Consider the following 23,192-nt stretch of genomic DNA (forward strand, 5'->3'; position numbering starts at 1 on the left):
AAGAAAATGACACTGCAGATATTATAATTGTATGTAAATCACTAACCAATCATTGTAACTGGGAGTGTACTACCTTGTAATTTTTGTGTATAAATATAACGACGAAATCGGCATGGGTGTGCTTGATTCATGGAAATTCCACCTAGCACCCAGCACTGCAATAAATAATGCCTGCTTCTTAATGCTACATTGGTGTTAAGGAGTTTTATTCTCCCGACTTTCGGTGGCACTCTCTGGGGCAGCTATGGCTGTGGGGGTACAGTGGCAGGGCTCTCTGAGACAGCCATGGCTGTGTCACCGAGCAGGAACGTGGCAGAGCACGAAGGTGACCACACACCCCACGGGACCATGCACCGGGGCGTAGCACCCAGCCAGGCGGCGACAGGCGGCCCGTCCCGCCACACTCAAGATGTCGCCGCAGCCGTGCCTGCCCTGCCCCGCCGTGACGCGCGGCGTCAGCTGACGGCGGAGTCGCTGGCGGCGGCAGGCGGCGGCATTCAGGGTTGTTCGCCGCCGCCGTGCCGAGCTGCCGCCGCCATGCCCTCGGAGAAGAGCTTCAAGCAGCGCCGCACCTTCGGTGAGCCCCCCTGGGAAGGGACGCGGCGGGGTCGGGTCGCTGACGGGGCCCGCCGGCTGCCCCGGTCCCCTCCGGGTCTCGTCGCTCGGAGGGCGGCCGGCGGGGCAGGCCGGCGGCGGCTGATGCCCTGGCTGCGGGATGGAGAGATCGGCGAAGCGGGGAGGGGACAGGTCTCGGTAGGAGCTGCGGAGATCCCCGAGCAGCCCAGGCCGGAGCCGGCTCCCGCTGACAGCGGGGCTCCTCGACCGGAGCGGGCCCGGCCACCCTGCCCCGATCACCGGCGTCGTCGTGCCGCTACGCCGAGGGCTGCGCGGGTATCCCCGGTGCTGGGGCGGAAGGGGAGTCACCGCCCTGCTGGGCACTGAGATGGAAACAACCCCTGGGCCGGCCTCCGCTCCCCGGTAAGGCGGGCGAGCCTGGGAGCTTGTGCCAGGGCTCTGTTTCGGGTGTCGGGGGGGTGAGTGAGGTGTGGAGGTGGACACGGTGCTGTGTCAGGGTGAGCTTTGCGTTGGGAGAGGGGCTTGGGGTGGGGAGATGGCCTCTCCACATCATCCATTATCGACTGCAAAATTACCAGGAGCCAGGAGACATCATTTTATGCTGTGTGCCAGGAGCTGGGCCTGCCCATCCCTCCCATGTCTGCTCAGCATCCAGCCTCATCTGTGCTACTGACAGGAGAATTAAGCTCCACTTGAAGTTTGGTATTTGGCATGGGGTGAGGAATTCTCTACCTGGGGAGCCACGAGTGGACCGGGATGTATGCCTTCTGTCTCTGTTTAGTTATTGAAAACTAGCAAGGCATCGAAAAGAGCTGTGTAATGATGGCTGGAGAAACGAGATTAGTCCCTTTCTAGAAGGAACAGCCTTGATAGAGCGGTGCCAACACTTCTTTCTGTGCTTAGGATGGGACCAAAGCAATCAAAGAGCTTGGTATCTGTTCATGTGCATCAGTGAGGTAGGCTAAAATGCTCCGAGGATAACAAGAACTGGCAGTGTAACCTATTTCTGCGTGAACTATAAAATCCCATATATAAAATGGAATTGGTGGAAGTAATTGATCCAGATTTTCTGTTCCTTCTGCCTTTGGGTTAAAGTCAAGCTGCTTAAGAGAGCTTTCTGGTGTGCTCACCCTTTGCCATAAGCCATTCTCTGCATTGAAATGGAGAATTTTGATCTAACAAAGTCTGTGTTTAACTTGCCCCTTTTCTTGGAGTATTACAAAACTGTTGTTGACCCCATCGCCTGTCAGCAGCCTCTATTGCAGGTATTAAGTTCAGCTAGGATGGCAGCCAAGCAGTTGCCACTGCAACTAATGTCATCAGAGAACAGTGTTTATCTGTGGCTGACTGAAGCCTGATTTTGAGCATGCTATATACAATAATCTCAGTGATTTGTCTGGTTTATGTTCCTCCTATTCCAGGGAGTTCTGCTGAATAATACTGCAGTGAACAAACCTGTTTCAGTTGAAAATTTAATCAAACCCTGTGCTTGCTAGGTTGACGGTTGGTCTCATTCCTCCCTGTATCTCTCGTGTTTCTGGTTGATCTTAAAAAGTATTTTAATTAGCTAGTAATCTCTGCCTCTGCCCTTGAAGTGTTAATGCTGGTCTGTAAGAGCATGGCTTGCACTGTGGGATGCGAAGCAGGATGGCTTTCAGGTTGTCAGTCCTGCAGTCAGGTGAAGGCTTTGCATGCTCCTTGCCTTAGTTCAGCTTGATTCATCTCCAGCTCAAAACCGTGATTCACGTGAGTTGCATTTCCTTAACCAGGCTTGTAAAAAGGCACATGGATATATTTCATGCACCCAAATTTAATATGGACTAATGGAGAGCTGAGTGATGTTACTGCTGAGTGATGGGACAGGTAATGTGACCTGTGCATTAGTATACCAGCAATGAGTTGGGCTGATGGGTGCTGATCTAAGCTCTTCCTCTCCTATGAGAAGCACTTCTCCCTAGCTGTCTGTTAAAACTGTGATGCAACATTAAATCTCCTCTCTGAGAAGTGTTTATAAGATGGAGATGGCCTGGAAAGCCCTGACCTGCTGAAAAGGACTAGTGAGGTTAAAATTGAGTTTGCTGAATCTGAAAGTAGGCAGGGTATAAGCAGATGCAACTGCCTCTAAAAGCAACTGCGCCTGTTTACTTTGCCTGGGACATGTGCTTTAGCCTGGTTTATAATATCTGTGCTATTAATATTTATGCCTGAGAGGTGAACTTTATCCTGAAAACTGGCACAGGGAGCAGTGCAATGTTTAGGTACAGAAGAACCTACCAACGGCTTCTGCAGCAATGGGTGCAGCATAATCAAAACAGAAAACTGTAATTTGGTAATGCTAGAACGCACAGGGTAAGCTGATGCTGCCAGGCTTTGGCTGGTCTCAGCTCTCACATAATTGTTTACTATTTCCTCTTCTGGGATCTCACGGAAATCGTACAGAATACTTAGTCATTAACTTGGGTGGTGTAATTTGGTGCCATAAATTTGAGATTAAATGTTTGCTTTAGTGGGCAGAAAATGAGGGGGGTGTGGGGAGGAAGCTGTCTCCTTCAACACTTTCTAGGAGTCCCAGGTAGCGTGCATGCAGTACTTGTCACCTTGGGTTAAAGAGCAAAGTGTCATCTGTTGCAGGAGAGGTTTTACTTGTGACAGTGCTGTTCCATTTGAAAACTGCTTTGCCTGAATTTGCTTTTGCTAACATGCAGTCCTTCTCTTCAGTGGTGGAGAAAGGTAATAACAGCATTAAGTGTGGATGTTTGAACAGACTTTTTATAAATCTCTTCCAGAGCAAAGAGTGGAAGATGTACGGCTGATTCGAGAGCAGCACCCAACTAAAATACCAGTAAGTCTGGTTCTTTTCATTTTTCACTTAATTTCCAGTCTCATATTCCTTTTAGTAGTCAGAAACGTGTAAAAGTGCTGTCCTGATGAGACCAGATGAAAGTTTGGCTGCTCAGGGTCACTAAGCCTGGATTTCAGAAACATTCTAAAATGAGTAGCCAGCAGTTGGTGTGGCAGAGCAAGGTGCTAGCTGGGACTGGAGGAAGTGGGGTTTCCTGTGTATTGCAGTTGTGTGTTGTAACTTCAAAGAAAACTATACCCTGGCTTGGTTCTGAGATTCCCTCGAGTGTTCAGCTCTCCTCATCTCAGTTTTTCTTCTCCAAAAGAAGAGTCTGCAGGGGCTAACCAAGGAGAATACGCAGTAATGTAGAGACAGATCCGCCTTTCATCACCAATCTGTGCTGAGACAGAAATGTTTGTCTTCTGGGAAATGGGCTTGTGCTTGAGGGTCCAGAAATGCTGCTTGGTTGTTAAACCCCTCACCTCAAAGAGATCAGCCCTCACCTTCTCATTCCTTAGCTGGTCAGCTCCAAATGCTGCCTGAATATTTGTTTTCTTTTGTTTATGGCACCCTAGAGGTTACAAATGCAAAGTAAAGCATCCTAGGAAGCAAAAGGCATGGATCATGTTCTATTGCTGATGAGTTCTTTGTAGCCAGCGGGCTTTGTGTGACGGCTGTCACCGCAGTAAGCAATAAATGCTTATGGCTGGAACAGGGAAGGTCTTAGGAGATCTTGGGGGGTGGAAGAGAGAACTGTATTGGATGCATCAGCCTTTGGTACTCAGTGATGAGAGCTGATGATCCCTGTGAGTGGAAATTCTGCTGTGAACAGACTGCTTGCAAACTGTCTGCACTTCTAGTACAAGTTCATTAACAAAGCAGTTGTTGCTTCCATGTCAGATAGAAACCGAAAGGTTTTCAGCTTCCGTTCAGCTTTAAACTGTTTAATCTCAAAGCTGCTGCTGCTGTTTTACTGTGCTGTTGGGCATGGGAACAAGTTCTATTTTACAGCAGAGATTTTTTTGACTTTTCTGGAATGCACAGTTTTCCCAAAAGGCCCTTTCCTAACAAATCCTGTTTCCTGACCAAAGATTGTTTTTCCACCCACCTTTCACAGATCACTGTAGTCCCCAAGCTCTGTGACCACAGATGGAAAGCCACTGATTTATAGCAAAGTTCTCATTTTAAGTCAGCCACAGACATACTACTAGCAAAAATTCAGAGGGACCTAAGCAACTTGGTGAAGATGCAGTGATGCAAACTCCCAGTGATGGCAGAGGCCTGCTGGGATCCTTGGAGGCTTGCTGGGGTTGCCTGTCTGTGTCCCAGCTTGAGTCATTGCATCATTATTATCATTAGCAGTTCTGGATGAGATAAGGTGGCAGTGTCACGCTAGCTGGTAAATCCCTCCCGTGCTGTCAACATCCTTCATTTTGCTGCTGGAAATATTATCTATTGGTTATGGGCTGCTTTTTTAAAAATAATGGTGTGGGGTTTTTTTTCCAGAATGAGCCAGCATTTATTTATACTGTTGTAAGAAAGTCTTTCTCTGAAATAATTAAATTGGCTTACTATCTCTTCATCTGTGCAGATTCTGAATATCAACACAGTCAGGCCCTGTGAGCATGGAAATGATCCAAGCGGATGGTGTCACGTTGCTACCGTTGCTTTAAAAACAACAAACCCCACATGGCTGTGGAAGTGGGAATGCACAAATTCTGAGATCATTTCTTAAAAGCAGGAACTATATACAGTTGCTGGGCAGTGTGCTGCTTAAATTGGCAAATCTGCAACTTCCTTGTGAATTCAGTAGTTACTACCTAGCAATCTTAATGGAATTAGTGGTTCCTAAGCATGCTGTCTTGAGATTAAGGAGGAGAAAGTTCTTTCCTTTGAGGCTTTATAGCCTTCAAAAGTAGCTTTCTCTCATGTGTTTGAGTAACCATGGGAGGTGAATGGAATCACATACTAATCTGGAGGTGTAGTTCTTAGAAAGAGAAGGCCCTAAACTGGAGAAATTCTAGTGAAAACTGCTTGAATTTGCAGACTTCTGTAGCAGCCCAAGCTCCTAATCAGCCACTGTAATGTGTTAGAGTGAAGTGTGCTTTATCTTTTTCTTGGGTTTCCTTGTTGCTGGGCAATTCAGTGCTAGATTAAATGATTCCAGCAAATGAACTGCAGTTCTAAAACTGCACTGAAGCTGTCAATGTGTGCTGCTAAATCCCTGTTTGTTCCCCCTTTGAGCAGTGACTCTTGTGAACAGAACAAGAGGAGCACATGAAGATAATTGTAATTGTTTCTTTTCAGATGTGAGAGGTTGCATTCACAAATGAGGGGAAATGGAGTTTAGCATAAATGCTCATACTTTGCTGTGTTTAGAATGGAGGGGAGAGATAAGGGCACCAGACACCGCTTCTGCCTTTCACATCTTCTGCTCCTTTCTTTTTGCATTTCTCCTTAGGTGATCATTGAAAGGTACAAGGGAGAGAAGCAGCTTCCAGTTTTGGATAAGACCAAGTTCCTGGTGCCAGATCATGTCAACATGAGCGAGCTAATCAAAATTATCAGGTAGTATGCTGTGATTTCAATGTAAGTTGCACCAGCCTAAGACTATGTTTCTTTGTTAATTCCCCACCTGGTGTACGCATTTGGGAACTCTTTAAATAGAAAATTCATCTAATGAGCCCTTGGTATCATCACTAGGACAAATTGGTACTTTGGCTTTGCAGGAAAAAAAGCCCAAACCTCTGAAAATTGCTGAGCTGTTAGTCTGCTTTCAAGAGAAATAACTGGCTCCCTGAGACGTAGGAGAGAGTCTGGGGCCGTGAATCCCCATCTAACATGGGTGCCTCCAGCCCAGGGCTTCAGTGCTTCCTGCTTGGCTATTTTAGGCTGCCTTCTTGGTGTTCCACTTGGGAGTCCCTCTCTGGAGTTCCTGCCTCTTCCACCCACTGGAGGGGGAGTGTGAGCTCACAGCCAGAGCTCTGAGCTCAGGGTTGATGTTGGCACCCTTTGATCCTGAAATGAGGTTTCCCTCAATGATGGCGTTGAGGCCTGAAGAAACACCCCTTCAGACCAGTGTCTTTTTGTCCCAGCTGTTTGCACAGACTGGCTTGAGGACTGCTCCACTCTGGTGATAGAGCTTTGCTTACAAGAACAGGCAAAATAGCCATGGAGTGGAAGTTGTGTGGTCAAAATTTCTGCTAGAAGTGCATTTCTCCTGGTTTAGAAGGAATAGTTGATTAGTAAGAGTTCTCAAGTGGTAAACTTGGAAGTTAGCAACAAACCAGAGTTTGCTTTTTGTTGGTCATGGTATAGCAGGGAGCTGGTTCCTGGAGGCCATAAACTGTAAAAACTGAGAGTTGTCCAGGTTGTCCAAACAATCCCCTGCCTCCAAGGCTTGTACAGAAACTGTCTGTTGCAAACAAATCCCAGTTCTTACACGAGTGAGAAAGTGAGATAGGGTTTTGGAAGCAGGATCCAGATTGCTCAAGTCTTCCAGAATTTCTCATGAACATTAAAGGCCCTGGGCAAAAAGGTTAACAGCAAACTGAAGGATTTTTCCCACCTTTTTGCTTTGGCTTTATTGTTAATAGATAACTTGGTACCAGCTGGACTTGGTCCTCTGCCAGCCCCTCTTGTGCATAGCAAGGCCTGTCCTTCCCAGCCCTCGGGTAGCTGCTGCCTTCTCCCAGCCTGCTGTCCTTGGAGTGATAAGAGCTTGGGTTTGGAAGGGTCCCTTTCCAGGGCTGTGGCTGGGAGGCTAAATAAAGCCTTGTTCCCAGCTGCTGCTGCCCCTCGGCAATGAGCAGAAGATCTTTTGATCTGTTGTTCTTTCTTTCTTTGGTTGCACCTCCACATAGAATCATAGAATGGTTAAGGTTGGAAAGGACCTTAAGATCATCTAGTTCCAACCCCCCTGCCATGGACAGGGACACATGTCCGAGTTCCTCTTGCTTACTTGGTAGTAAGTAGTAGTCAGAGCTCCTCTCTGCAAATCTACTTTCCAGTAGGCAGCTTAGCAGAAATACCTATTCCCCCCAAGTGGAATGAACGATCCAAGAGAAACCCTGAAGTTAGATGTTTACTGTGCCACACAGTCTGTGCAGTCTGATGCTCTCTGCTCTCCCCATGATGCTTCTCCTGGGAGGGAGGAGAAGAGGGCGCAAGACACTCCAAAGGTTAAAGGCAGGCTGTTACAGAGCTGGTGACAAAGTGACTTTAAAAGGCCCAGGGCCTTCACATGGAAGCTCTGCCTGGCCTCCCTGCCCATCTTCAGCCTGATCTCTCAAGGTCAGCCTGGGTTTATGTTTTCAGTGAGATGCTGCTGAACTAAGGTGTGAGCCAAAGGGCCCACAGGCCTTGCGTGTTCCCTGGTTGTACAGGGATCACCTTGGCTTCTCCTTTTCCCTTCAGTTTAACACCCTTGTCAAGTGGAGCTTTTCCAGAGGAATAAGGGCTTCTGCCAGTGGATATGTCTGACTGGGCTGAGTAGATGAACTTAGTAGAATTTTGAGGTGGGAAGCAAATGCCTTCTCCAGTGGCAGGGCTGCTTTGGGTGGGGATGTCTTACTGCTGCCAGTGGTGAAGGACTTTGTTTTGCCATCTGTTGTAAAGCCTTTATGAAGTGTGTGGAAATGCCAAGTCATCACTGTCACACTCCTTCCCCCTCCGCTCCCCCAACCTCCCCCCCACAGGCGACGCCTGCAGCTGAATTCCAACCAGGCATTCTTCCTCCTGGTGAATGGACACAGCATGGTGAGTGTTTCCACACCCATATCCGAGGTGTACGAGAGCGAGAAGGACGAGGATGGGTTCCTGTACATGGTGTATGCCTCTCAGGAGACTTTTGGAGTGCAATCTTCCGTCTAAGACATGCAAGCGGCTTCTAGCCTAGGATTCTGGTTTACCCTTGGCTGTTACCCCCACTCTTCCCCACACAACCCCCAGGAAAAGAAACAGATGTCACCTATGCTCTCAGTACCTTAGCATAGTCTTGCTTTAGCAGGTGTCTCATCTTACTTTGCTTTGTTTGTGACTATTAAACAGTACAGACAAGCAACTCCAGCTTTGAAACCTGCTGTAATATTCCACACAGGCACATTTACATTTCTGGACTTTATGAATGGAACCCGATTATGCATGTGACCATTGCAAATAAAGGGACACTTGATTGACTTTTAATAAGCAAACAGGCACCAGGGAGGAGCTAAAGTGTTTTGTGTGACAGTTTTCTAGAAAATCTCCCTTTGATTCCTTAAAGCTTTCTTTTTTTTAAATAATGGGAAGGCTTCTCGTGAGAGCAAATATATTTTAATGTTCCAAAGTGGAGCTTTGTCTTCTGCAGCTCGATCAGACTCGTGTCAGTGCTGCAGTGAGTTAAGGCAAGTGCTTGAGGTGAGCTGGGGGAGTCCAACTCTTTTTGTCTCTGTTTTTTTGTTGCACCTCAAATGTAGGAACAGTGCCAGTTTCTGAAATACTCATACCAAACACCACAGCTTTATTGTAGTTTTAGGAAGTGTTTAACTGTAAAATACACACCTGGACAGGTAACATTGAAATAAACTCCAGTCTGTTATGACTTTCCAATTCCTGTGTGTTCAGTGAAACACTGTTTTCATATGAGCTTGCTTCCAAAAGATTTCCCCCTCCAGCCTGGAGGTTTGCCATTCCCTTGCTCAGCAAAGCCTGCCAGGAAGAGGTAGTGGAGGGACCTGCCAGCAGCACTGGGGCTGCTGGGATGTGTGTGGCCAGCCATGGAGCAGGCCAGTGCTGGCTGAGACACGAGCAGCACTTGTCCTCGCTCCTTCCATCGGCTTGGCAGGGCTGGCATGTTCAAGCCCTCCAATGGCTTTGTTGTACCCCTCCTGTTGTACCTAGCGCTGGACTTGGACCTGCCACTGGAATTACCAGCCCATGCTGCCTAACCAGTCCCGCACTTCTTTTGGGTCAGGGAGAATGGCTTTTGGAAGCAGCTCAGGCCCAGGAGCTGCTGTCCAGAGTTGATGAACAAATCATTTTTGCCATCACTGATGTTTCCTGCCACTTGCATGGGGTTGGAAAGATCCTGGTGTTAGGCCTGTCCTGAGCAGGGGAGGCAGCCTGTGCAGAGAAAGGGTATGGCGTAGGAACCGTGTTTCTCCTCTAGAGTTGCTGTCAAGTGAAGCGTAGCAGGATGAGATTACTTATGTATATTATGTGTCTGTGAACTAACTGCATCTGTTACTGGAAGCTAACTTACTATAATGGGGGAAAAAGAAGCAATACTACTACTGTGCCTCAGCACTCTAGCTCAGCAAGGTGTACACTTTGTACTACTTACATGTCTCTGCATGCATCTCCTTCACAAGGCTTACTGACAGGATTTTTTTTATTGTTCTTTGTGTTTGTACTCCAATGTAAACTTTTAAATGCAGCTTGTTCTATATTTAGTTTTGTGTAAGAAATTGTTTAACTCATAACTGACAAACATACTTGTAATTATGTGATTGACTGATACTTCTGTACAAATGTTGCTTTTTTAAACTTAATACAGTGCTGATACAGATGGATTACATCCCAACTTCCCTATGGCTCGTGTGGTTATTTCTAGGCAGCTTGCTTAGGTACAGGACCTGCTGGTGCCGATCACTGAGCCCAGGGTGTGCCTGCACATCCCCATTTTGCTGCTCCTGCTTGACCTACCTCTCCCTCACAGCTTCAGAATCCTGATGCTCTCACAAGTGGGACTGCTCCTCGGGAATGAGCCCAGGCACCGGCCACAGAAGGTTTAAGGACACAGCAAGGTGGCGATTCCTCTTGCTCACCCCCAACCCATGCCTTGCTCTGCAATCAGCGCATGAGGGCTGACCTGAGCTGGCTGAGTGGAGCCTGGAGGCTCAGCTGCCGCCTTCTCACAGAACAGGGGGCAAAGCTTCCCTGCTTGTCCTCCCATGATGCTGCCGTGGGTAGGCAGCAGAGTTGGGCAACTCTTGGTAACAAACCCTTTCGGAGCAGCTTGGCTTCCTTGGCTCAGCTGGGAACCGAGCATTTGCAAGCACCACAATAGATCTGTGCTTCACAACCAGATGTCTGTGGGTGGAGAGACAGCAGCAGCAATTAAAGGAATCAAAAAGAAAAGCCCCTGGTAAGTGCCAGGCAGGAGAAGCCCCCACACGGATGAAGCCCCTTTAAACAAAAACAAAAAAAAAACCCAAAGCAAACCAACCAACCAACCATCGACAACAAAAAAATACAAAGGGATTCCCTTTAACTCTTTATTTTCAATACATTAAATTTACTCAGATAAAAACATTCTAAAAATGTACAATTTTACTTTTAACAAAGTATAATAAAACATAAAAATCCCAATACCTGAATACCTGACATTTACAATTCAAAATCAAATTATCTGAATATTAAATATTTACAAAACTATTTAAAATATTTATAAAGTTACATGCACAATTTGTAATACTAGAATTGACCGAAGTAAAAGAAGTGGCTCAAATGGAGCAGGAGTTTCCTTCATTCCTAGTGGAAAGTTATGTTCAAGAGAAGCTGTTAAACTGCACTTGAAAACACACAGGATTTGCTTTCCACTTTAGTACCAACATGGTTCTTCCTTATGTTAGGAAAAATGGAAGGGACCAAAGGGGTAGTTTCAAGGGTTTGGTACAGGAGGTGTCATCGGGTCGTGGCCTCACCCACCCAACGTGTTTCTGGGCCTCTTGAAGTGCTCGGTCACATAGATTTCTCTCCAGCTCTGCCCACATCCCTCTCATTTAACAGCATTCCAGACTAAAAACCAGGCAGCGAACCAACGCTCCAGGGGTTCAGATGATGTCAGGTTTATTTTAGGGAGGAGCACTGCTCTGAATGCCACTAGACCCCATTTCCTTTCCAAGTACCCTCTCACCCTGCAGCTCACCAGCCAGGAATAGCACAGAATGGAATTGGGGTAATGGTAAAGGCCTAGCATTAGACTGTTATTTTTTGGAAGTCTAGCACTTAATTTGCCAAGATTTACTGACCGTGGTATGAAAAGGTTTCACATAAAGGGGAGTGCAACATGCTGTTTGAAGAAGTCTCGTGGAACTTGATCCAAACCCCGCTTGCTAAATCAAGGCTTCCCTCTTCACCCTCCTGTTCAGTGTCAAGCCTAGCCTATTTATTAACGCTTAACTTGCAGACTACCAGCGCAAGGAGGAGCTTGCTGGAAATTCCATCCTATTTAGAGTATTTCCATCACCAACACTCCTGAATGGAAACCACTTCTGAGATGGCACCGCACATCGCTCACTCCCCTGAGCACTAACTAACTTCTCTGTGCCCCTGCAGGAGAGGACTCAGGTTTCCCTTCCACCTTACATTTAAAAATCACTTCCATTCCACAGTGAAATACATTTTGAGAACTAATTCTTTTGATACTTCTAGGATGCAGATAGGAATAAATAGTTTTCTTTGAAATCGCCATCTTTCAATGTATAAAAATAGGCTTTAAGAACTGGTTCTTTCAGCCAGTAAAGCTGGAACTACGATTCTAAAACAAGCTGCCCTGCTTTTTGGGGGTAAAAAGATGGATTTGTGCCTTTAAAAACAGATGTAAGGATTATTTTATGGAACTAAAGTGCTCTGTTCAGACTTACCAACTTGGGTTGTTCTTGGTACTTTAAAGTGGACAGCATTTACTCGCAGATCTGGAGCCACAGCTCACTGGGTGTAGGGAAGGCCTGGGAATTGCTGTTGGCTCATCAAACACTCGTGCTGATTTAAGGTACTCGAGACTTCTGAAGTTGAACTTACTCTAAACCCAGACTCCACCACTTAAAACTATTACCTAAAAGTACACATAAGACACTTTAAGAAACATCGGCCTTAAGTTTACACAAAGGAAACTATCCCAAAGAAAGCTCGGAAGAAAGGAATGAAACAGTTTGCTGAACAGAAGTTCAGTTTTACAGTCCTTTTGTTACAGTTTTGAGACTGTGATAAATATTAGTCAAGACACTGTGCCCAGCCTTAGGCATTAAACCAAAATACAACTGGTACAGAAATTAGTATTCGTTTTTTTTGCTGTTGATTTTTGCTATTTTGAGAGGGTTTGTAACACTTGCATGTGTGTTGAAATACAGTTTATTTAAATACAATTCAGCTTTAAAATATTGTTTAAAAAAAGTGAATCCCCCCCCAAATAAAATAAGGTTTGGCTTTCAGCACATGTTCCAGGCCACTGGAGAGACCCTCCAAGCTGTAAAGAGTAAACATCACCACTGAAAACTGTGCATTTCCTCAGCATAACACAGTATGACAGATTGTTCCTACCACTGTCTCAAGCTCATTAAGGCAAAGTAAATTGCATTGTCAGTTTTCATCACTTTAGTGTTGTAGGTCTGAAGGTTGGTTGTTAGAATTCAGGGAATCTCCTCTAGCACGGGCAGAGCAATGGAAGAATCTCCACAGCGCATGCAGTATCGCGGGACGTGTGAACTGGGCTGGGGATACACAAATCTTTCTTTTTCATTGCATAGGAATAAAAATTAATCTTTTTTTTGTTTGTTTTAAAACTGAATGTTAGGCAAATTTAGATTTGGGTTTCCATGAAGCCAAATCCACTACAAGCCACAGATCACTACCTGGACTGAGCCTGGTTCCTGGCCATTTCATGTTGCTGTGCCTCTCTAGCAACGTTCCTTATTCCTGCTCACCTCCCTGGTGAGGCTGATAACTGCTCTCTGAGAACACAGGACTGAAGGATAGCCCAGAACATTTCTTTCCTATGAACATGGTCCAGAAAGGTCTCAGCTGTCAAGCTACTGAGTCACTCCCTCACATGAACGTTTCACTGCTAAGGCCCCTCAAGGGCAGCTCTATAACCTTCTCCAATACAACTTCCCTTGCTTCCAAGCAAAATTGGCTGCACCACTACAAATACTCTTTGTCCTGGTGTGGTTTAAATTTGTGTAAGAAATACCTCCAAGTGTAAACAAGGCTTCAGACTTTCAAGGTGTCTTCCCAATTACAGTAAGCAAATATTGCTATGATGTCAGATGTTTTAAAGAGAAGGCCTCACCCATCTAATGCCATCAGATTCCCTGGGTGAACCATGAGGATTAGTATCTTCTTTCAACCAGACAGGACCAAACTGTTTCAAATTAGTAGTTCAAGATTTATTTGGCTTCCTCTCAAGTCCTAATTTAGATTTGTCACCCACAAATGATGTACATTAAGTAGTTAGCACCAAAGCTAGTCATCTACAATCTATTGCAACGGAGGCTGACGAGTAATCCTTCAAAGTCTTGATAATAATGAAGTTTACTACCTTTTACATGTTTGACTTCTACCGCTTCTGAATCCTGTAGCAAAAGCCTCAGGGTAGGAGTAAAAGGGGTATTTTTTTATACAAAGTAAAGCAAAAGCTTACAAACTCTGCTGACAGAGGTGGGGTTTTTTTGTTTTGTTTTGGTTTTTTTTTTTAGGATGGTTTAAAATTCATTTACAAAAGCAGAATAATAAGGTTTCTGTGAAAGAGACCTATATACAGTAACAGGATGTAAAGGTTTTGTGTATTACAGGAATATATCCTTGAAGCCTTTATGACTCTGGAGTCTCTGGGACTTGGACCCTTGGAAACTAAGTTTATTACACTGCTGGGAACCCAGCACTATCTAGTAATAAGTGAGACAATGAAGTACAAGTTTGTTTCCAGAAGGAACCGAAACTGCCGTGTGTGTTCTTCTGGAAGGGAAAGGAGAGACTTACTTCAGATTTTTATTGTGTGGTTAAGTCACATAGCCTGCTGGTGCCAATTGTTAACAGTTGGAACTTTTTTGCCTCTTGCACTGATTTCAGAGTGACACTGTCTGCTAAAAGTGCAGAAAGCTTGAAAAGTTTTACATTCTTCTGTAGTGCAATCCTTAAAAATCCCAGAGATTAGTGTCTGATCACTTTTGAAAAAAAAGTAGACATTTTACCTAGCCCAGGGGTGCCAGAGTCCTTCTGGCAAACAGCTGCTCCCACCTTCAGCCTCCAGCTTCCACTTCAGAATGTAGCTGCCCTGGAGCTCAACATTTCACCTTCAGAAGTCTGCATATGGCAATGTGCTCCAGCAAAAAGAAAGTACCTCGGATGTTGTACTCACATCAGGCCAGCTCCACCATCCATCGATCCTATGACACGTACTCAGAAGTTCCAACAACAAGATCCAAGCTTGAATTTGGCAAGCAAAAATGGGTTTGATGCACCCCTAAGCTAGATTTTCTACCTAGTTTAATAAAGTAAAGCACCTTTGGATTAAAAAAATACATTAAGCTTAACAGCAACTGGAAGTCTCAGTTTTGTTTTTCAATCTCCTCATATCTCCATGGCTTACAGTATTTTCTTGCCAGTTGATAAAATATCAGTCTGTGGAGTCAAGACTTTCAGAGGGAGGAGCATATTTCAGCCTAAACGTACCTGGGGGAGAGGAAACAGAAGAATTAAACAACATCGACCCCCTCACATCTGTTACTTCTCTGCACTTTCTAAAACAAACTGCTTCTTAGACATGGAACAATATTACAGCAGAACACTGGCTTGCAGCACGCCACTGAAGCTGCAGAAGAGGCTGATAAATGTGTATTTGCAGCTGGTGGAGCTGAAAATCAAAGCTTGGTTTTACACAGTCAACGTCACTGGCTTAGATATAGTTTTAGGGCTGGCAAAAATTCATTTGGGATAGTTTAAATGGAAATTTAATTAATGAAATTAAATTCAGCTTAAAAAGACATTGGACTGTGTTTCTGAAGTTCTCTGAATTAGGACTGATGAGGCAGTGTCACTTCTTCCCCATTGGCCACTATCAAAATATTATCCACAGAAACACCATTAAGTATGTACATTTTAGCAGTGCTCTCAATTGCTGCCTCAAAACCAAGTAACTTGTTAATTTATAGTGTTCAAATACTTGTCTGCACCATATAAAACCAAATACAGACACCCACTACAGACAAGACACTGTGTAAAATGAACACCTCAGTGCGGTTCCCTCCAGTCAAAAGTTCATATTTCATTTTTTAAACCTATACCACATGCAAATTATCCCAACACAGTATGTCAATCAAAATAAATTAAAATGGGACTAGAAAGTGCTCTCAGTAAAAGTAATGTTTTTCTCTTAGTTGTTTCCCACTTGGAATTAAGGATTTCAGCTCTCTCCTGGAGAAGCCTGGGCTGTAACTGTGTAAGCAATATGCCCTACAAAATAATTATAGCAGCAAACACAGGACCTTCAGGAGCATCTGAACAGTAATTCTTCATTTAGGTTACTATTTTGGGGAGGAAGGGAAAGGGGGAACTGAGCTGTTCAATTGGTAAACTTCCAGGGGAACTTGCCATTAGAACCAAAGATGACCTGGATGACAAGGTATAAGCAGCAACAGTTCAGATGCAACCTGTCGACAGAAGCTCCTTCCCTCCCTCCGTGCTTCTCCCCTTCCCCAAAACCAGTGCATGCCTTGCAGAGCACCCAGGTCTGACCCTGGACCTTACTTGGGCCCTATGTCCTTGCACTGGGTCTGCACAAAACCAAGTTCAATTTACAAATACAGCTAAACCCCACCAGCTTTCAAGAACAAGATTTTTGTTTATGCAAGTCAGAAGTTAAAGACAGGGCACTGCCATCAGCCTCCCTCCAGCCCTCAGGGCATGCACCCATTCCCCTTGGCTAAGCACAGCACTCCATGTGTAAGCTGTGTCCTGCATCAGTCCCTCCTTCTGCTTTACCTTGTCGATTGAAATCCATCGGAGGCTGTTTGCAGTCCTGAGCTCTGTGACCACTGGCCCCGCAGTTGTAACAGGAGAGATTCCCGTTTTTTTTGTGACTTGAACCATTGCTGTTTCCCATCATTCCCTGTGCCTGATACACCCCTGCTGCCCCTGCCATAAAGTTCTGCACTGGCGGTACCGCAAATGTCGACTGCCCGGTCATCACAGAGTCCGGTGCTATACCGCTGTTGTAAGCGGTGTGGACCATGGGGAATGTCGTGCTGCTGTTGTACTGCTGCGTGTTGATATAGCTGTTACTACACAAAGGGTTGAAGGGCAGAAATGGAAAAGTAAACATTGATGGGCCTGAAAATGGGTGCTGAAAATAGTTAGCGTAGCTGACGGTCATACTGCTTGATCCACAGTTCCCACTACACCCGCAGGAGCTGCACACCATGCACCCGGGTGGCTGCAGCTGCTGGTGGTGATGGTGGTGGTGGTTCTGGTTTGGTACTGGGATGCTCCCTGTGGATCCGCTGCTGCTGCTGCTGCTGTATAAGTTGTTCTCGGCAACAGAGGAGAGCGTGGGGCTGGAGCTGGGTGCGGGGCAGCTGGGCAGATTGGCCATGGTCACAAAGGACATGGAGGGGTGGCTGCTGGAGGAGGCTGTGTTGCTGTTTGCACAGAAGCTGCCTTGCATTGGCGCCACTGGCATGCTGCTCATTGCAGAAAAGGCAACTTTGGTGTTGGCTGTGTACAGAGCAGTTCGAGGATTTATTATTGCAGGGGACACTGTTATTTGCATATTACTGGAGCAGGAAGTCTGTCCGGCAATGGCAGAATCAGTAGGAAGAGATGAAGACACCAGGAGTTTGATGGGTGGACGAGCCACGTGGAAGACTGTGCTGGATGTTACAGTGGCAGCAGTACTCGTTTCTACTATTAATCCTGGCTGCTGAGCTGTTTTTATCACTCTGTCCAGAGTTGAAGCATGCACAGCTTTGGTTCGAGAACCAAAGTTAATAGTAGAAGTGGGCGAGCTGCTCTCAGCGGCCCCTGACAGCACTTGCAAGGGCTGGTGGGGAGAAGATGCAGACATAACATCCACCACTGTATTTCCAAAGCTCTTTTCCATTTTTATGCTGCCCCTAGATCCAGGAGAAACTTTATTTCTTTCTTCTAAAGATAAAAGAGAATGCATAGACGATGAAAGTAGCTTCATGTCTGCATTGCCACGCTCTGATTTATGCACTGAGTTTAGCATCCGAATGGGGGTGATGTGAGTAGAGGCCGCTGACATCATTTGCATGGGCAGAGCGTGGTGGCTGGACGGATTGGAGCCCGTGTCGTTTTGCACTGGTAAGACCTGAGCTGTGGGTCTGGCAGAGCTTGAAGTGAAATGGTTCAGTAACATCACTGGCTTCTCCTTTTCTGAACCGTCTAAGTGAATCTCTAAACCTAGGGGCAGAAACATCTATAAATACAACTGCTTCATTAGACAAAGCTGGGCAACACAGGCACCCTCTTTGGTTGGTTCTGCTTACGTCTCTCGTTCTCCTCGGCGCTGTCTGAGCTCTCTTCCCTTGTCTGGATCCCCATAGGGCTGGAAGAAGAGCTGGAGTACTCCGAAGAGCTGCCCTCAGGGGGCAGTGGGTGAGCTGGCTGATCCACATCCACTCGCAGCTCTGCAGATAAAGGGTGTGCAAGCCATCAGGGAGTGCAAACAAGAGTGGTAACACCTACTTGGCAGTACCTAATTACAACTGTTTCATGACACCATCTAACATAAAGTGATGCTCAAGATTTACAGACACAGGAGTCTGGAGGCATAAGTCGCTGACTAGTGCAGCTAGCAATTCACACGAAGCCACGAGAAGGAAACTACTTTTTATTGTACTACATATACACAGGAGTCATAGAATCCCAGACTGGTTTGGGTTGGAAGGGACCTTTAAGCTCATCTAGTTCCAACCCCCTGCCATGGGCAGGGACACCTTCCACCTTCCAGGTTGCTCCAAGCCCTGTCCAACCTGGCCTTGAACACTGCCAGGGATGGGGCAGCCACAGCTTCTCTGAGCAACCTGTGCCAGTGCCTCAGCACCCTCACAGTAAGGAATCAGACTTTTTGATTGTTCCCATTAAGCCAATGACATTTTGGAAGAAAAAGCTTATGACAGGTTGGTGAAAAAGCACGGTATGAATGAGCTTACTCTTGTGCAAGAACACATTCAGCCTTGAGAGCAGAGCAGTGTCCTCTGCTCCTCTTTCTTACCTGCAGCATGGTTGCCACGAATACTCTGGATTGGCCCTACGTGTGTAGTAGGGGGAACCCTTGCCACACCACTGCTGGTAACTGAAGAAGGTGTTGTGGGGTTTAGGCACCGTTTCTCCGACTTTTCTCTATAGGGTGATGGAGAAACATATGAGGAAACAGAAACTGGCTAAAGCACAACAGATAAATCAATTTCTGAATGAAACTGAAGCAGACAGAGCCCACTAAATAATCCACTAAATTTCAACTGGAAACATTTGGAAAACATTTAGCTAATTTCAACTGGAAACATTTGGAAATCACATAAATCTTGGCACATAGTCCAAATATAACTGCTGTCAAGAAGCTATGGTCATCTGATTACAAAACTAATGCTCTTATCTGTACAAGGTAAAATATCACCCAACAGTGACTAAATTCTACCACATAAGCACATCCTAAAGCCTAGCCACGCACACCAAAACCAAAGAGAAAAGCCAAATGCAGCCCAAAGTTTTCTTTTTGTAAACACACTTTGGAAAAACTAAAACTGATGAAAAGTGCTGTCAAGGAGCTTTGATAAATGGGCATGGATTTGGGTTTTTAATTACTTTTTAAGTAACTGCAGTAGCTTCAGAATAAACATTTCCCTATAAGAGGAGATGCAAAAAATAGGACAGTCTGTTGCATCAGTTTCCCCAAAGGGCTATTAATACTGCACAGAGCACTGGCAATATTATGTCACCTTCTTTATATCACCTTCACCACATGAAGTTGTGGTCTTCCCGAGACCAGGCGACAACAGGTATTTATGTTATGACTGGGTCATTGTATCCTTTTAAAACAGAGTTCACAAACTCTTTCCATTTGGTGATCCTTACCACAACCCTGAACAGGCAACAGTAAACCACTAAGTACTAAATATTATCTAGTAAGAGCTTTTCAAAGTAACCAACACAACTTCAGAGGAAGGGAGATAAGCATTACCCATATTTACAGCTGGGAATCCTGGTAGGTTTATGCTCTAGAAAGCAAAGACCATCATAGAACTTGCATTAAATATCTTATGGCCTTAAAAAGAGCTCCCCCCACACACACACTTACTTCTCCAACTCTAGCTGGGTCTTGAGCTTCTTCTTTGCTCCCATGGTGAGGGATTCAAACTTATTCAGATCTTCCTCAGTAAGACTCAGAAACTTGTAAATTAAAAAACGTGTGCTTAGTTTTACAGCCTGGAATATTCTTATTTACATTTTCAGTAGAGATGAATTCTGAAAAGCAACTTTAAAGCAATTTTTTTAACATGTGTTAATTCAAAGAAACTCTCTAGTTTTTAATTAAAGAATCAGTGTAGAAAAAAGTGTGGGGGACCAGCACAAAAGAAAGAACATCTGTAGATTAATTAGGTATGTGCTTATATTAACTACTCACAATAAAGATGAAGTAATTTGTGTACATATTTAAATAGAACTTTGTGCTATAATGGGTTTAAGGATATGATTCTCTGAATACAAAACAAAACCAAACCAAAACAACAAAACAAACAAAACCACTCTAGTTTTCTTAGTTGTGTCATTTAACACAGAAATCAATGTGCAATCATCTCATCAGCTTAATTAGAAAATATACTCCAAAATTAAATCTTATAATAAAATATAGACATAGAATATGAAATTGAAATATATTTATAATATAATGTAATAAAAATTAAAGGCAGCAAAGTATGCATAACAACACATGCTTTTTTAAAACACACTAGAATATGCACGGTTTTGCTACTTTATTAGAGAAAAAAACTCCTATATATTTCCCTCACATAATGAAGAAAATCGAATCAGAAGACTCTGGTAACAGATTAGAATTAAATCCATACAACATACTACAACCAGCACAAAGCCACCCCACCACCTGGCTCAACCTAAGCACTTGCTCCACTGGAGGGCGTTCAAGGTTAAAAGACAGTAAGAGGACATGAATTTTATAGATGGAGCTGGGTAAATGCTGTAAAGGTATTCCATTTAGATAAAAGCCAGCACACAAAGATACCATTTGTGACTCTTACTATGTAAATACAGAAGTGATTGGTTTTCCACAAGAATTTCTGCAGAAAACAAAAACCTCACGTTCACTTGCAGGTACATGCCACACTAATGTTCATGTCAGAAGTCTCTGAATCTATTTTTTTAAAATCAGGATAACAAAATATTTTCAGAGAAAAATCCACAAAGAAGCAGAATAAAAAAAATCTTTACAAATTTTAGTTATGTACTGCATATCAAAGGGATGAACAGGGAGCCAAAGCATAGCTCCTGAGGCTGCATGCAAGTTGGATCTTCAAGCATTCAGGTAAGAATTCTGAAACAGGAGGCAGCTGTGGAACAGCCCAGGCCCTGGACACAACACAGAGTCAAAATAGAAAGGCTTTCATCAAAATATTATTGCTTCAAGAGAGCAAAACCTTCACAGTATTTGCCAATAACTTCTGCAATTCTTGATGCAGATGTTTGCACCCTCTCTCTCTGCACTAGAGAATATAAGTATGGTTTAAAAGTTGGCTCCCTTCGCTTAATCTACTGCCCTACCTTCTCCATTGTGAGCTGTTTGAAGACAGGATAGTATTTGTGCAACCGCAGTTTCCTGAGCCAGTCTAAGATCCCATTTTGCTCCTGTGTCTGAGGGGTCTGTGGACTGGAAGACATTAACATGGGTGAAGAAGAGGTGTCCATCTGGGTGCGATAGGCCAACGATGAGCCAGTACCTCCTGCATGGGAACAGTGGGGTAGTGCAACAGGAGCAGCAGCTGAGTGCTGAATGTGATTCTGAGAAGACTGAATGCCAGCCACTCCACATATAGGTCTGCAAAACAGTAACATAATTCAGTTTAGCACATTGAATCTGTCTCACCCATAGTTCAGCTACTACGGCCATACAAATCTACCACTTCCAGGATTTCTGGTAAAACCTGCACTGTTGGATCTAAGTTACAGATTTATCTCTCTGCTGTTCAATAGCACAATAAAACCAGTGCAGCTTAGGGCAAATAGTGTTACCTTTAGCTTAAGCGGAGGTTTCCTTCTATAATCACAGACAGTGTATGTTCTACTACCTCTGCGATTTAAAATAAGTTTAGAGAGAATGGCTGTGGTTCATCGTAATTCTTTGCATTATTAAAAAGAAGCCCAAATATAACCCTGTGGAAATTTTTACATGTGGAGGTAGCAAAATAACCCACAATATTGGCTCCTTGGAGGGTTCTGGGTTTTGTTGGAGAAAATTAAAATTGCCTCTTAAGAGAATGAGTTCTGAGTTTGCTAAATCCTAATAAAAGGCAAAAGAATTTCTTTCCTCCTTTTCCAAAAGCTGATTTCTACCTCCCTTGGAAGAGGTCTCCTCCTCCCTCTGAAATGAAAAACCCTGCTGTACAAGGAAACATTCAAATATGCTGTAGAGAGAAAAAAACCCTTTCAGAGATGCTCTAGTCTCCCTTTGCCCACAAAGACCTGTACTAGGGATGACACACACCTACAATTCGGATTCAAAACAATTCCTTCTAAGTATGCGATTGAGACCATTACAACTTCTGCAGCAAGCAGTGGATCACAAAGACATCATCCATCACCACAGCTCAACACTGAAGTGTTGATGCCAATTAGCAGTTACAGCTTTAAACCTTTAGAGAAAGGCTGCTTAGAGCAGGTGTTCATAGGTTTTACTGCCAACAGGAACACCGCAATCCTCTGATCTCATCTCCCATGTTAACATTGGTCAAAAGGTTTCCCTAAATTCTTCCCTCTGAACATAGACATTTCTTAGGGCAAGAGAGCCACTGCTGATTTCGTAACTGCCAATGACAGATAGTTCCTGAGGTGATGGGGTTTTACAACTAATCAGAACAAATTTAAACATAATAAATGTTTCACCTTCCAGATGTTCCCAGTGTAGTTCCTACTTTATAAAGGGAGGGGTTGCCAGGATCTAAAAAACAGGGAACAGAAGTTACAAGTGGCATTGGTTTATGAAATATGTATCAGTACAAAAAAAATAATTTTTAAACTTTATTTAAACTTACTTGAACTCTGAAGTTGCTGTGAAGGAGATGAAGTGCTGAAGAACTTTCTAACGTGGTCATTTTTCACCACATGGGAAGGTAATGGTGCCAAATACCTGCATGTTCATCAAAAGCAAACCCCCCCCATTCTGTTATATTTGATTTGCAGCTGCCTATACAATCAAGATTACAGACTGTACATGACATTTTGAAATTGAATTGGAAATTTTAAAATTAAAACATAAAAGACCTTTCAAATTAATATCACCATGCAATACTGAATCGAAGTATGGATGTTCTTATGCTGAATACTACTTAAACATGTTACCATTGTGTTGCTTTCAACTCTGTTGAGTATTTTGGTAAAGATGCTTAATTTAGGAACACTGAACACTTGTAAGACAGAAAATATTCAAATATAAACTTGAAATTTTCCTTTCAAATTCACAAATCTGACAACCATAAAATATAGATATATCTGTTATTTAATTTTCTCCTCTTGAAGATAAAGAGCAGATGCACAGTCTGGCAGTGTAGGGAAAAAGGCTGTAAAACGTATGTCACATTTTCTCTGGGATTGCCATGCGTCTTCTGGGGGAAAATCTCCTAAAACTTTGCAATGTATAAAGTGTGTTTTATCAACATGACTAAGCTTGTAGTCATGCAAAAACTTTGGCCACATCTTCTATAGATTTCAAAAATATTCAAAAATGTTTTAAAAAAGAGACAATTTTGACCATTTCTTTGTCATT

At 44.2% G+C, this 23,192-nt stretch overlaps 2 protein-coding genes across 5 annotated transcripts in view; one reads left to right on the plus strand and one right to left on the minus strand.

Moving 5' to 3' along the window:
- Window positions 1-442: 442 nt before the first annotated feature.
- On the plus strand, window positions 443-13,844 carry LOC115619039 (microtubule-associated proteins 1A/1B light chain 3B). Of its 3 annotated transcripts, none has more exons than XM_030511054.1 (5): window positions 443-577; window positions 3,363-3,418; window positions 5,880-5,986; window positions 8,116-8,176; window positions 12,975-13,844. In XM_030511054.1, exons 1-5 carry the CDS (start codon window positions 538-540, stop codon window positions 13,113-13,115), a joined length of 405 nt encoding a protein of 134 aa, XP_030366914.1. In that variant the 5' UTR covers window positions 443-537; the 3' UTR covers window positions 13,116-13,844. The 3 variants fall into 3 exon arrangements, with proteins under 3 accessions (XP_030366914.1, XP_030366916.1, XP_030366915.1); XM_030511056.1 differs by lacking the exon at window positions 12,975-13,844 and adding an exon at window positions 9,835-9,988 and having other exon boundaries at window positions 444-577; XM_030511055.1 differs by lacking the exon at window positions 12,975-13,844 and having other exon boundaries at window positions 444-577; window positions 8,116-8,793.
- Window positions 13,845-14,630: 786 nt separating this feature from the next.
- The window catches only part of LOC115619037 (zinc finger CCHC domain-containing protein 14-like), a 72,295-nt gene continuing 63,733 nt past the window's right edge, over window positions 14,631-23,192 (minus strand). Inside the window, exons 6-13 of one of the 2 annotated variants that reach the window (XM_030511053.1) lie at window positions 22,462-22,556; window positions 22,313-22,367; window positions 20,975-21,248; window positions 19,497-19,588; window positions 18,414-18,541; window positions 17,686-17,826; window positions 16,160-17,599; window positions 14,631-14,851 (exon numbers count right to left, since the gene is read on the minus strand). In XM_030511053.1, coding sequence (XP_030366913.1) covers window positions 14,796-14,851; window positions 16,160-17,599; window positions 17,686-17,826; window positions 18,414-18,541; window positions 19,497-19,588; window positions 20,975-21,248; window positions 22,313-22,367; window positions 22,462-22,556 — 2,281 coding nt within the window. In that variant the 3' untranslated portion in view covers window positions 14,631-14,795. Of the gene's footprint in view, window positions 17,600-17,685; window positions 17,827-18,413; window positions 18,542-19,496; window positions 19,589-20,974; window positions 21,249-22,312; window positions 22,368-22,461; window positions 22,557-23,192 lie in introns of both variants that reach the window. The other variant, XM_030511052.1, reaches the window with a different exon arrangement.

Source organism: Strigops habroptila, chromosome W, assembly GCF_004027225.2.
Source record: "Strigops habroptila isolate Jane chromosome W, bStrHab1.2.pri, whole genome shotgun sequence".
Lineage (NCBI taxonomy): Eukaryota > Metazoa > Chordata > Aves > Psittaciformes > Psittacidae > Strigops > Strigops habroptila.

Coding starts and splice junctions, on each gene's coding strand:
- LOC115619039 (XM_030511054.1), top strand. CDS start 538: ATGCCCTCGGAGAAGAGCTTCAAGCAGCGCCGCACCTTCG. Junction 578..3,362: donor CAAGCAGCGCCGCACCTTCG/GTGAGCCCCCCT, acceptor AATCTCTTCCAG/AGCAAAGAGTGGAAGATGTA. Junction 3,419..5,879: donor AGCACCCAACTAAAATACCA/GTAAGTCTGGTT, acceptor ATTTCTCCTTAG/GTGATCATTGAAAGGTACAA.